The 13776-nt window shown below is 42.7% G+C and overlaps 1 protein-coding gene across 1 annotated transcript in view; it reads right to left on the bottom strand.

Annotated features, from left to right (window-relative positions):
* The window catches only part of THSD7B (thrombospondin type 1 domain containing 7B), a 578528-nt gene that overhangs the window by 163402 nt on the left and 401350 nt on the right, over positions 1–13776 (bottom strand). Inside the window, exon 13 of the mRNA XM_054972840.1 lies at positions 11635–11898. Within this exon, the coding sequence (XP_054828815.1) occupies positions 11635–11898 (264 nt within the window). The remainder of the gene's footprint in view (positions 1–11634; positions 11899–13776) is intronic.

The raw sequence follows: 13776 nt of genomic DNA, 5'->3' as shown, positions 1-13776 counted from the left end.
CACAACATGGCCGCTACTGCCAGGAGGCTAAGCAGGCCACTGGGTGCCACTCTCAAAATGGCCATACCCAACCGAATAAACTGCCAAGCCCTCCCACAAAACGGCCCTGCTGCCTGAAGGCCTTAGGCCAAGCTACTGCTGCTGGTAATACTCCCTCCCAAGTAAGTGTAATGGCAGGGGAGGGAAAAGCCTAGATGGGGGAGGGGGGCCACCAGCATCCACCCTGCTAGGCCAGTAGTAATAAAGTATGAATTAATCCACCCCTCAGATAGCTGCAACTCACACCTGTGGCCTACAGCAAAGCCTATTGCTGCTGCTGCTGGAAGTATTCTCTCCCAATAAAGTAAAATGGGGGGGCGGGGAGCTTAGGTAGGCCAGAGGCTTGCAAGGGCTGGGTACAATCCTGCTTTAGCCCTCCTGACTGATAGACAACAGGTCCCAAATGTAAGTAAGAAAAAGTCTCTGCCAAACCAATGAGCCTGGCACTGGGCCCTGGCTCTCCTGGAGTGTGAAGGTAGCAAACGGGAATATCACAACTTCTCCCAGGCAGCTATCCTTGCATAACCATGAGGGCCTTCAGAAAACAGCCTCAGAGGAGCTTGGCTGAGAGAGCTTGAGAGGAGCTCTGCTCAGGCCGAGCACGCAGAACAACTGCCAGCTGGCTGGGCGGAGTTGCCTCATAAGGCTCCTATCTCCGCCCACTCGGCCTGAGACCCAGATACCATGGAAATGCTCTGTCTCCTCCTTCCAGGGAGGCAAAGAGCAGGCCCCGGCCTTATCAGTGGAACCTGCTGACCGGGAGGGACGTATTTCATACAGGCTTACATTAACCTGGATTGTAGGGATGAGAATCTGGGTCCAATGTGGTCAGCTAAAGTGTTGGAGGCTGACACTTTTGTAGGTTCAGAAATATATGAGTAAGTCATGTTGAAATCAACAGACAGGTTAGATCTGAAAATAAATTCTAAAGCCAGAAAAAATATTTATAAAGGCATAATCTGGGATACAGTCCAGCTAACTTTACGTCCCATTGATTTCAGGGGGGAGTTTAAGAAAAGCCCTGTTCCATTCCAAATGAAATCAGTGACGTTTCAAAGTTTAAGTCGTTGTGACAGTGCCTGGTTGTCACCATTTTTGTGAGGGCTAAGATTAAACTTTAAAAAAAATCTTATATATTAAACATTCATAAAATTTGAATTGAGGCAGGTTTAACCCTTATCCTCCATGGTGGTGTTCCACTCTGTAGTCTGGTCATATTTGGAGGCGTCTCTTTTTTGGATTACTGATTTTACTTGTGGCATAGCCCTGATGTGATGGAGGAAGGAGTAGGAGGGAGTGATGAGGGGGAGACCTCTGAGGTAAAGGCTCCCTGGTTTCTACTTTCCTCCTGACTAAACCCCAGCCACTACAATATCCATAGAAAGGGAAGACGTAAGCTTTTGTTAACTGGATGGTAGTGTGTAGCTTTGTGTTCCTTAAAGGACTTGTAGTTGTGACCCTAATATTGTGGAACTTGATAATGAGATGATTAGAAACCCTCTTTCCCACAGCTATTTTGACTGGACTGACAATGCACAGTTGGAACAAAACAACAACCAAAGATTTATTTACAGGAAATAAGTTGCAATAAACAGTTAAGGATATAGTGTGGAATGAATAATGAGAACAAAAGCACAATCGGGTTGCAAACACACGTTCTGTGTTCTTGTAACTGCTTACATTTTATCTATATTTATTGTATGTTTTTAAGCTTTTGCTTATTGTGCTATAGACTTATGTGATCCACCCTGAGCCAGCTTGTGGGGAGGGTGGGCTGTAAGTCCAATAAACTCAAACTCAACACAATTGTTGCCCTTTCCCCAGAGAGGGCTTCTCAGCATTCAAGGTTCACTTGTACCTCTTTAATCTCAGCTGACAAGCTTCTACTCTAGTACTAGGCTGCTTTTTAAAACTCTCAGAGAACCTGGCCACAGAAAAAGTAACAAAAATGTTAGATTTTGGATGGGTTCTTCACAAGGTGATAGTTTCATTCACTGCATGAGCATGGTTTAAGACAAGGTAGGTGCCAGGCATCAAGCCTCTTGTCCAGAGGGTGGGGGGGGCCTGGTAACCCTATATCCTGCCCTAACACAAAATCCTAACTAAAAAGCCTCAAATAAAAGCCTAACTAAGTTTATGCTCTTATCCACAGCCGAAATCTCCGTGTCTAAAGGGGAAATGTAACAAACCTTTTTTAAACAGGTAGCTCACTCCCCCTTCCATCCAGTGGAACTCCAGTAGCTGTGATAGGCTCTAGGCCTTGCTTGAGGAAGAATCCCCAGGATTGGATCAGAGCTGTGGAGATAAGGTGGAACTTTGGGGTTGATTGCCACAGCCACCACGTAAATAAAAGGTTCATAAAGCATAAAAGGTGCACTGGGCTGCAGTTATTTTGGATATTGGGGTCTAGGGACACCTTCTTTAAGAAGAATTTGACCACTTCTTTTAAAGTAGTTGACCCTCCCACAGAGAGGCACATATTACTTCCTGGACCCACTTGACCCAAGTCTAAGTGTCGTGGGCTGCACGCTTCTAAGTATCTTTTCCACTTTATGAAACCTCATCAGCTAAAATTGATCCATACAACTAGGACCAGACTGTACTCCAATGGCATGCTGAGATTAAACTGAACCAACTGTGGAATCTAGGAGGGAAGATGCTGCTTATGAGCAATCATATCCAGAGCCTGGGTCATCTCCACTCCTACAGGTCAATAAGGGTTGTGACAAAACACCAGCCTTGCGAGCTAGAAAATCCCCAAGAGATGCCAGGAAACCAGATTCATCAACCTTCTGGGCAAACCACCCAGCCCCTGCAGAAGTTCCAAATGTCTGTGAGTCTAAAACTCATCAGATAAAGATCAGTCCATGATAAGGGCAGAGTACAAAATTCCCTCATTACCAAACCATGCAACTTGCCCCCAGAGAAAACCAAATGAAGCATATGACCTGCTATATGCATAGGGATTAGAATGTTCTGGGACATGTTGGCCATGGAGTCCTGAGCTCCTCCTGTCAGAGCAGTCTGGGTATGAGCATTGAAGCCCCAAGAGTAACAACTCATGGATTTCTCAATGCCAAGTCCAAGACCACCTCTGTCAGCTCAAGCAGGGAGATGCTTGGGCAGTGGAGTGGCTGGTACACCAACAGAATCCTTGTCCACAGCATCAGCTATGTACACTCAACACTGAGGGCCAAGCTACAAGTGACGAATGACACTTGAACGGCAAGTGGATTGAGTGGAGCACAAGTGAACAGGGAGAAATACACTTGCCGTTCAAGTGTCATTCGTCACTTGTAGCTTCGCCCTGAGACTTTGGAAAATGAAACATCTTGTGAATGTCACCGGGGCTAGATAGACTACAGCCTTTCCCCTTCTCCAACCACCAAACCTAGATGGATGCTGAATCAGGAAACCTGGGAAAGAAGTACCCTTCCCTCTTTGCCTATCTATATCTCTGTGATACAAACCAGTTGGCCTCATTCAGTATTTATTTATTGACTGTCTTTCTCACTGAGACTGAGGAATATTTTAGTATAAACCAACCTGTCATCCAGTAGCAGACTAGATAGATGATCAGCAAAATTACCAGGGGCCCTTCAGCTGGGAGAAGGACTGGAAGGAGGAATGGGCATAACCTCATCTAGAACATGACCTCACATGACCTGGCTCATTTTACCACTGTACCTCCCTCTGTCCACTAGTACCTTAACTCTGGCTGCTCTCTCCCCTCCCCCTGAAGTACATATACCTAGCCACATATACCAGGGGCAGCCCAGCCAAGTGATACTTAAAAAAAAGAGAAACATGCAGTAACTGTCCCCTCCCCCTCATCGTTTCTCAGCTTTCAGCATTCTGAATAATGGGTTACATCCAAAGGGGTACAAGCCCTTTGTTAGAAATTGTTAATATAGGAATGACCCCAGGGGCAGGCTGAACACAATTGAAAGAAGAAATCTCTCCTAGCAGTAGCAATTTTAAGGCTGTGGTATCTGTTTCATGTTTTATGTTAGTCCCTGGATACTAAAATCTGGAGGAGTTCCAGCCCAGGTTTTACTCCTGTCTTGTGTAAGCTTGCTGAAAGACTGCTAGGAAAGGCCTCCATTAGGTTCTGTATGGGGACATTATTCAGCCTGGCAAGCAGCCGAAGCCTTTTAAAAAACCTCTCAGCTTTGGATCCAAGGGCCAGGCCACACTTCTGGGCTTATCTCCTGAGAAGCAAGGGTACTATGGAGGGAGCAGATACCGTTAATCAGGCTGGCGCAAAGCCACAGCCTTTGATCAAGAGCCATTCTGAGGAGGCTATAATAATAACATAATAACATTCAATTTATATACCATCCTCAGAATGACTTAACACCCACTCAGAGCGGTTTACAAAGTATGTCATCATTATCCCCACAACAACAATCACCCTGTGAGGTGGGTGGAACTGAGAGGGCTCCTAGAAGCTGTGACTGACCCAAGATCACCCAGCTGGCTACAAGTGGAGGAGTGGGGAATCAAACCCGGTTATTCAGATTAGAGTCCTGCCACTCTTAACCACTAAATCAAACTGGCTCTGACCTCTGGGCTCATTCCTTGGTAAAACATGGTTGCACTTACCTGTAACTGATGTTTATCAAGTGGTCACCAGTGTAGTCCCGCAAGGGTACTGTGCCTGCCCAGGTGTGCAGAGAAGATCCCACAGCTTTGAAGAGCGCTTTTGGGTGTTCCCCCACCTATTGCATGCTGGTTTCCCCACCTTTTTTGGCATGCTGGAGAAAGTGGAGAGTACCTTCTATTAGTTCTCCCTCTGCTGCTGGAGATTTTTTTTAAAAAAAGCTTACAGTGGGGCAGGAAGGAGAGTTGTGTCACTGCACTGATTACCACTTGATGGACATCGATTACAGTTAAGTGCAACCATGTTTTCATTGTTGTAGTCACAGCGCAGTCCCACAAGGGTGATTAGTGAGCTGACTTACCCATTAGGATGGTAGATATGAAGGTCTCAAAGGAAAAAAAATCTGGAGTACAGCTTAACCTACTGCCTCTCTTGCAGAGTCAACATCATAGCATAATGGGAAGTGAAGGTGGAGGCTGATGAGCATGTCACAGCTGAACCGATGGATTTGATGGAGAGCCTTGCTCACAAAGCAACTGACGTAGCTTCAAATCTCATGGAGTTTGTTCAGATCCTAAATGGACAGTCCACATGAGCTAACTTGTGGCAGAGTTTATGGTAGAGGCTATCCACCTGGATATGGACTGTGAAGAGACTATGATATTTTTAGACCAGAATTGGCTACAATGAGACTGGTGTCTGTAATAAAATCCTTGGTCCTGACTAAATAAAACAAGTGGAATCTTCTTCTGCAGCTGGCCTGCACTGGTGCAGTACTCTTGTGGGACTGCATTGTGACCACGATGATGAACTGAGGGTACCAGGGAGGGGCAAATACTTTCTATCAGGCTGGCACAAAGCCACAGCCTTTGAGAAAGAGCTGTTCTGAGGAGTCTTTGGCCAAATCCACACTTCCCTACCTTCCGCTTTTCATGTGCATTAATCGCGCTGGATTCAATCCTGCAACGTCCCAGTCTCTGTTCACATCCCTTCTCTTACTGCCACTGCCTCGCGCTATACTTCGTCCACATCCCTGGTAGAATCATGCAATACGAGGGCGAGTTTAGATCCAACGTCGCCGATGACGACATCACGTTCATTTTTTTTCCCATCAGATTTCCGCTATAGCGTTTTTTGCTAAATTGCTATGGCGAGGCTACACCCCTATGATGCCTATGATTGGTTAATGTTATTCTATGCCTTTTTCTTTGAAATCCATTGGACCATTATTCTGGCGGGCTAATTTGAACTGATATTTAAGGTGGGGGGTGATCCAAACTCTCCAAATGGGCAGACTAATTATTTGACGCTTGAATGTAATGTTAGAATGACGGATTTCCGCTATAATTTCAACAGTTTAAAAAAAATAATTTTAACAGCCACCAATATTTCTGACTGTTTGGCATCCTAAAAATGGCACGGAAATGGAAATGACGCCACCCCTTGATGTCTCCACGGGGATTTTGGAGCACCCCGATTAAGATTTATGTCCGGGATTGTGCAACAATGCTGGGAAAGTCCCGTTTAAAAAAAAAAAAAAAGGGAAAGGGCGGGCAGGCAGGCATGCTGCGGAGAGAGTGGAAAAGCTTGATAATTGCACAGTAAAGAGGGATGGTGTTCCGGAAAGGCTGCAAACACGGAAGTGGAGTGGTTTGAAGGGGGCGGTCTCCTTGTGAAACGCTTCTATTTGTCCACATCCATGGTGAGAACTGCACAAGAGAAGCATTTGAACACATGACAAATTCATCTGAGGTGCAACACGAAAGATGTGAGAGAATGGCGGCATTGAGGTAAGAGTATGTGAACAGCCCTCTGAGAAGCGAATAATGGGCAGGAAAAAAGCGGAAGACTTGAGACCTGTGTTTAGATTTGGCCTTTGTCAGATCATGCCTTCAGGGTAAATTGGTGGCAGAAAAAGCAGGCAGCTCTATCTTGCTGTCCCCAGGCAGACAAGGCACACACAACGGACTTTTTTCAGGGTCATGTAAAAGGCACAGCCAATACAGTCTTGAAGAGACTTCTCTTATTGTCATTATAGCCAAAAGGAAAGAACAGAAACTTTTCTTTTTTAAATGTAGTTTTATTCTTCACTAGAATGACCATTGATGGTTAAAAAAAATTAAAGAGAAGTAAGTCTCCTCAACCTCAAGGATGAGATGAGAAAAAAACGGAGAACAGCAATGGCGATCTTCTCTCTGCGGTAGCAAAATGAACACTGAGGGAATAGCGTCCCTTCTCCTGGTCATGTGATGGTTTGGGCAGAAAAGTGCCAAGGGGATGAAGAGGGGCCCTTTTTCTTCTAGAAAGCTCCGGAAATTTTTCCGTGGTTGGCCTGCACGTGGACTGCACAGAAGCCATGATGATGAAAGCTCCAGTGCATCCATTTCATGAGCTGATAATTCAACAAATGGAACACCAGTTTCAAATTAGCCAGTACTCAAAATTTACCTGGAAATATGACACAGTTGCATTATATGCTACATGCTGCGACCACCAACCACTGTCTTTCTTCTTCTTTTTTTATTTATTAGTGCAAAAACATTTTTTAAAAGCAAAAAAAGCAAAAAAAAAAAGTTGAGGCCACTTTCAATAACTGGTGAATATAATTCAAAAATGGCCGCGCAGTTTAACTTGGGATCAGCTGCTTACAGTATGGACAACACAAGTATCATCTCATTGGGAAAATCAATATTAAACAGTATCTTGTATGTATTACAGCCCACATATTGCAAAGCTTCAAGGCGGTACTTGGAAGAAATAACCTTGTTAAAAAACCCTGCATTTTCATTGCTGCAGCCTTCAGTACAGGGCAATTGTTCTAAACCAGCATTAGCCAGCTAACTTGTCTCAGAGCAACAACCCTCTATCATGCAGCTGTGTTTAGACATACATCAACAATGCTGGCTATTTGAGTGGCTCAGCACAGGCCAATTTGTGACACTTTAGTTCTGCAAGAGAGAAAATCTCAAAACAAGCAAAGAAAGAACCATCAGTAGAAGGGCACAGGACAGGGACTAATGAACAGTGAAACTCAAATAAGTTAGTCAAGAGTTTTCCTCTGATGAAAGTCCAATTTTGTCTTGAAATATGTTGAGCATCAACAGAGATTCATATATTCTGCTCCATACCCAGATAGCTGTAACATTGTGATTTTTGACACTTGCAAACAGCTGCTTTGCAACAGTATGAGGCAACTGGGTATCCATACAGCTGCATCCTATTCATTATAACAGCGGTTTCCATACTTTAAGAATACCCACAATAGTTCCTATGCTATTTCTTTATCTTGCTATAACTGGTGACATCTCAAGATATTTTTTAGGAATAACATATAAACAATATCCACAGGTCAGATCTTCAAACCTGTCCTACTTTTAATAGCAGTGTTCCCAGTCGTAATTCACAGATGTTTAATATGACTCCTTTAACTAGTCTGAATGGGGAATCCATAGAGAAAACCCCTTGGTGTGATAAGCCCATATGGCAGGGGTTTCCAAGTTTTTTGAGCCTACAGGCACATTTGGAATTATGATGCAGTGGTAGGCGCAGCAACAGTATGGCTGCCATATAATGGTTGCTGCAAGAGATGGTGCCAGCCACAAAATGGCTGCTACTGCTTACCTTCAGTAACACAGTGAAAATCCTTGTGCTTTGGAAGCAGTTTCTGCCAAAGCAATGTTTGCACAGCCAATCAATATTTCAATGGCCAATCAGAAGCCATGCTTTGTAAAAGTCCCACCTGGCCTACTGCTTTCCCCACAGGCACCATATTGGGGACCCCTGCCATATGGTATAGATCAGGGTAATACAATTTAGGACCCACAAAGCTGAATTTAAGGGACAAAAATGAAAGAGGCCCCTTCCAGTTTTGCTGCCAGCACAGGACGGTAAAAATATAGATGGTGGGGCTACAATACATGGCTCACTGACTTTATTTAGCTTGCAAGATCACAAGTCTAGTATTCACAATATTGGGTTTAACCAGGAAATCTGAAGGGAAAAAAATCATACCGGATTTACTTGCTCAATTCCGATGTATCACCAAACTGTAGTTTAAGATCAATTCATTTGGTTACTTTCCCTTTAGTACAAACTTTATTTGCCATTTCATGTGTTTTAATGGCAATCCATAGTTTGTGCCAATGATAAAAGTAACTAATTGACAGTGCAATCCTAAACAGAGTCACACTTTTAAGTCTACTGAAGTCAATGGGCTTAGATCAGTATACTCTGCTTAGGATTGCACAGTGACTCAGGGAGATGGAGGGGAAGAGAGTGCACCTGAGCACAGGAATAGTTTACGTAGTGCCGAACCTCAGTGTGGCATTATGTCTGACCAATATAAGTGGTGGAAATTATTGTAAGGATGAACAGTGCAGTGAATTCTATAGCACCTTCTCTGAATGGTTACATATAATAATCACATAAAGTGATTTTTGAGTTTATAAGACTGGATAGTGATTTGGTAAGTAAAACAACACTGTGTTTTACATTTTACTTTCCACACAGAGACTGTATTAGGAAGAACATCATGTCAAGCTTTTCAAAGAGTTTTACTTAACATTGCTGCCTACAGACAACAAAAACATAGACTCTCCTCAAGAAATAAGCTGTGGGTTTTTCTCCCCTTACACGGACTGAGAAGACAAAAACCTTAAAAAGTGTGTGACAACTCTCAAGAAGCTGCCTTCCATGAATTTCCTGTCAGCTCAAGAATGAGATAGTTATACTCCAATGAACTCCTCCAGTACAGAGTATCTTTATATTGCATTTCCTCCCGCTCAGTTTTCCTACTTGGATTCTTATTGCAATAAACTTGAACAGCACAACAACAGTAAAGCTAACAAGCTACTCTTCCCCACTGAGGATACAGTGCTGATGGAGGGAGGCAGTGCATGACAAAACCCCTAATAAGAGGAAGTGCAACAAACTTGCTTGAGAACTCACTAATAGGAATGGAATTATTTTTAAAAAAACCTAGCAAAGTGAAGAACTAAGGGAAAATGTGTTGACTTGGGAAGGGATGAGCCTTTCAGCATGATAAAGTAACCCGCCTACATAATTCCTTCTTATGTTCAGGCAGAAGACAAGTAGGCCTTAAGCATTTGAGTACTGTTCCACCATCTTTAAACTTCCTTTCTGAAATTCCCACAACCTCTATACTATTGTTAAGCACAATGCTGCATTAAATACAGCAGCTATTTGGTAAAAACATACAACAGTAATTTCAGGACAATTAACTCTCATGTTCGTAATTAAGGAAACAGTTGTCTGTCAGTAAGAGATGCAACATTTTTAGTCCGGTGGAGCTTGTCAATGTGTTCAATTGTATCTTTTCACGTTTAGGATTGAGTTTTGAAAAAAAAAAAAGATTCTGCAGGTTGCTAGCTGACACTTGCAATACTTTTTTTTTTAAAAAAAAGACTTACCTACTTCAATCCCTAGAGCAATTCTGCAGCATTTAGAAGTATGCTGGCGTAACCAACTATATGCAAACTTTGCTGAGTGGAACCTCCCCACTTTCTTTTCCTGCTACAATCTGATGAGCCTCCTTGAATTTGGTTCCTAGAAATCAGTGAATCTCCAAGAACAGCACAGAAGGAAAACCGGGGGGAGGGGGGAGAGTTGCAGTGGGTGGTGGGCCTTGGTGGAGCATGTACATCACCCCCATCCTGCAGTCACTCCATTGGCTACTTATCTGTTACCATGCTCAGTTCAAGGTATTGGTTATCACATACAAAGCTCTTCGTGGCTTTGGTCCAGCATACCTATGGGACGGCCTCTCTCCCTATGTTCCTCCACGGAAGCTTCGCTCATCTGAATAGGGTCTCCAGCAGGTGCCACCCTGTACATGGGCGAAATCAACTGCTACTTGTACATCTGGTGACTCCTACCTATGGACTGGGCTGCCTGAGGTGGTCAGGAGAGCACCCACTCCCCTGGTTTTCTGCAAATGATGCAAAACTGAATTATTCAAAAAGGCTTTTGACTGTATTAATCTCACACTGTGTAATCTACCTTGAGTCTCAGTGAGAAAAGTGGACTATAAATGACACAAATAATAATAAATAAAACAAAGGGTGAACATGTAATCAACAAATATTCATGTAGCATTTTATGACTGACAGGTTGGGGGAGAAGCAAGATGAACCATCCATCATTTTGTTCTAATGTACGTCTTCTGTCAAGCAGCCAGAAAAGCCAGAAGGAATACATATTTAGATCACAGCAAAACATCTCTGCTATGAATGTTTTTATGTTATATTTTGCTTCACTGTTTGTTCTGATACACAGCACTGCACAGCCATCATTAAAAAATACCACAAATGTAGAAGTTCCTTTGTCACAACACCCTTCTGCAAAACTTGCAGGACAGGGTCCTCATAGAGCATAAGTGGCAAAAATGAACAAACTTTCACTACTCTGCCTGATTTCCAGATGAGAGAGCAAAATGTTGGTTATTCGGGGATATTCACTTTCAGCTTGTTGTTGTTATCAGATACATCCCACCCTCCCTTTCACAGAGTGCCTTCTCATCTTTTTCTGACAAGTATCTAAAGAAAAAAAATAGGAGTCTTGGAAATAACTTAGTGAAAACGTATCACCTGCACAGACAAAAGACTTGGTGACAGGGAATTAGTACACTATGAAGGTCTGCAGCCACTAGTTTCAGTGAAAATTTAGTTAAAAGTCTTTTTCTAGTTTCCAGAAAATATTGGAAAGGATAACTATCACATTCTGATTGGATGATCATTTGAGGAATGAGAGAATTGTCAGTATAACTACACCTACATCCTTGCTCCTGTATCTTACTATTTCTTCCTCCTGTGATTTGAATGAAATGGACAAGTGTATTAGGGTATGTTTGAGGATAGAAAAAGTTTAATAAGAATCACTTTCAGACAATTTCCAACTCGACACCCCTCTCCTTCAGTTCACCAAATGGCTCATTCAAAGCCTCACTTGTTTGCACACATTTCATGCTGTCTTACCTGAATGGTTGCAGAGAGACGGTTCCACAAGTCTGCCAGTCTTATCATAGCAGGCAAGGGCTCGGAATCTCACACCTTCTCCACACTCTTTCGCATGTCCATGAAATCTTGCTTCTAATTGTAGCTCTGTTTGTCGGACAGATATAATGCATTCTGACCAATTTCCATGGGGCCGGGTGGTAAATACTGAGCAAGGGCACAGTTCCGTTTCAACTTGAGGATATATTTCTGTATTCTGGCACTTGTCTCGCTTTCTGCTTTTCCCTGTTCAGATCGAGAAAATATGCTTGTTAGAGCAACATCTGCTGCTTTTGATAACAATATGTCATATTATTTATACTTGAAGGAGTTTAATACAGTTAGAACTAACACAATCCGAAATGTAAATACAGAGGAGCTGGTACAAAGACATCTATTAGCTGTTGCCAATATTCTGGAGTGCCAAGACAATGCAGTTGTCTCCAGGGCAACCAGGGAACCTAAAGCAACTTGGAAATATTTTTTGTTCTGGAAAAAGCTCAGAAGGATGGAAAGACAGCAACTGCCTGTCTACCATTATCCCTGAAAAATGGCAAAGTATGTTTATTTCCTCCATAATTATCTGATAAAAATAAATTATTTTTTTCACAGCTTGCTTTGCAATCAATGGTTGCTTAGAGAACACTACGATGCAGATTGAGTAAGTGGCATCTCTTTGCTCCAAGGCTATTTTTCCAATTGAATATGGACTCTGCACAAACATTCTGAGTTCATCCTTTGCAATTATTGCACTTTGTTGTTCAGTCCATTTTTCTACTAGAGATTAGCAGCCAGAGCCTTCTCAAAAGACTCCCAGGCACCTGCTCTCTCAGCCTTGTGACAGGATTCTTTGTTACATTATCTGAATGGGTCAGATACATGGTGGGGCTTCTTTACAATCATCTCAATGGCAGGCTTCACAAATTCAGGTTGCCATTCAATGGTTTGTTGGGAAATATATCCATGGTACTATCATAATATTTGTTTTTAGCAACTTATCCCAGGAATTGCTACATTGTCTTATTTTGGGTTCCAGGCCAAAGCATTTCTGTTCACTCAGGCTTTTAAGTATTTTTTAATACTATTTTAATCTGGAAACTGCTGTTTTAAGCTGTCAATGGTAAGTTTGTATGATCTGTGCTTTATACTGGGATGAATTTTTTAAAAAGTTGAATTTTAATTAATACCCTTTTAATGTTTTGTTTTTATTAATTTTTTATTTTGTAAGCTGCCTCGGGCAGGTTCTTGTAGAGGTGGAATAATTTTAAGATAGACAGACAGACACTTCAGCATCACACAAAGGGGGCTCCTGTTATCAGGACTAGCCCTATTGGTAGATGAAAAAGGATCTTAGGGAACTATAGGGATATCTATTTAGTTCATTCGTATCCCACCATCCCGTCAATGAGCTCAGAGCCTAGTACATGCTTCTTCCTTCCTTGTGAGATAAGTACAAGGCAGTATGATTTGCCCAAAGTTACCTAGTAAATTTCATAGCAGTGTGGGGACATGAACCTGGTTCTCCCAGTCCGTAGTTCAACTCTGTAACCACTACACCACAGTGGCGGTCAACATGACCCTGGTACCACACTGGCAGACTAGATTTATAGGGAAGGATTGCTAGTCAAGAAGGGGCAAAATACATGAAGGATGTCTTTAATGTGCTTGAGTTACATCTCTATGGCATCAAAGTGCCTAACAATGGGTTTTACAAATCCTTCATAGCATAATAAAGAGTAAATCATTTATAGGTGTTGAGAATATATCAGCTATTTTTTATTAGACTAACTGGTGATGTTGGGAAAGTGCCCTCAAGTCACAGCTGACTTATTCGTGGCAACAAACTAACATCTGGCCATTTCCTGCCTCTGCAACCCTAGTCTTTTTTGGGGATCTCTCATCCAATTACTAACCAAGGCTGACCCTGGTTAGCTTCTGAGATCTGATGAGATCAGGATTAGAGAAGGGCCTGATCTGAATTACGATTTCAACCCCCCCCCCCCGATTTTGGCGTTTTCGCCATCGTGACTCAGCTAATCGGTTCTGTCCATGGCAACTGATCCAGCAGTCGGGAGTTTGCTTGTTCGGGACTTGATCGGATGGGTCAGTTTCTGTTTGGAATTG

This window comes from Eublepharis macularius, chromosome 2, assembly GCF_028583425.1.
Source record: "Eublepharis macularius isolate TG4126 chromosome 2, MPM_Emac_v1.0, whole genome shotgun sequence".
NCBI classification, from domain to species: domain Eukaryota; kingdom Metazoa; phylum Chordata; class Lepidosauria; order Squamata; family Eublepharidae; genus Eublepharis; species Eublepharis macularius.
This window is presented reverse-complemented; position numbering and strand designations above follow the sequence as displayed.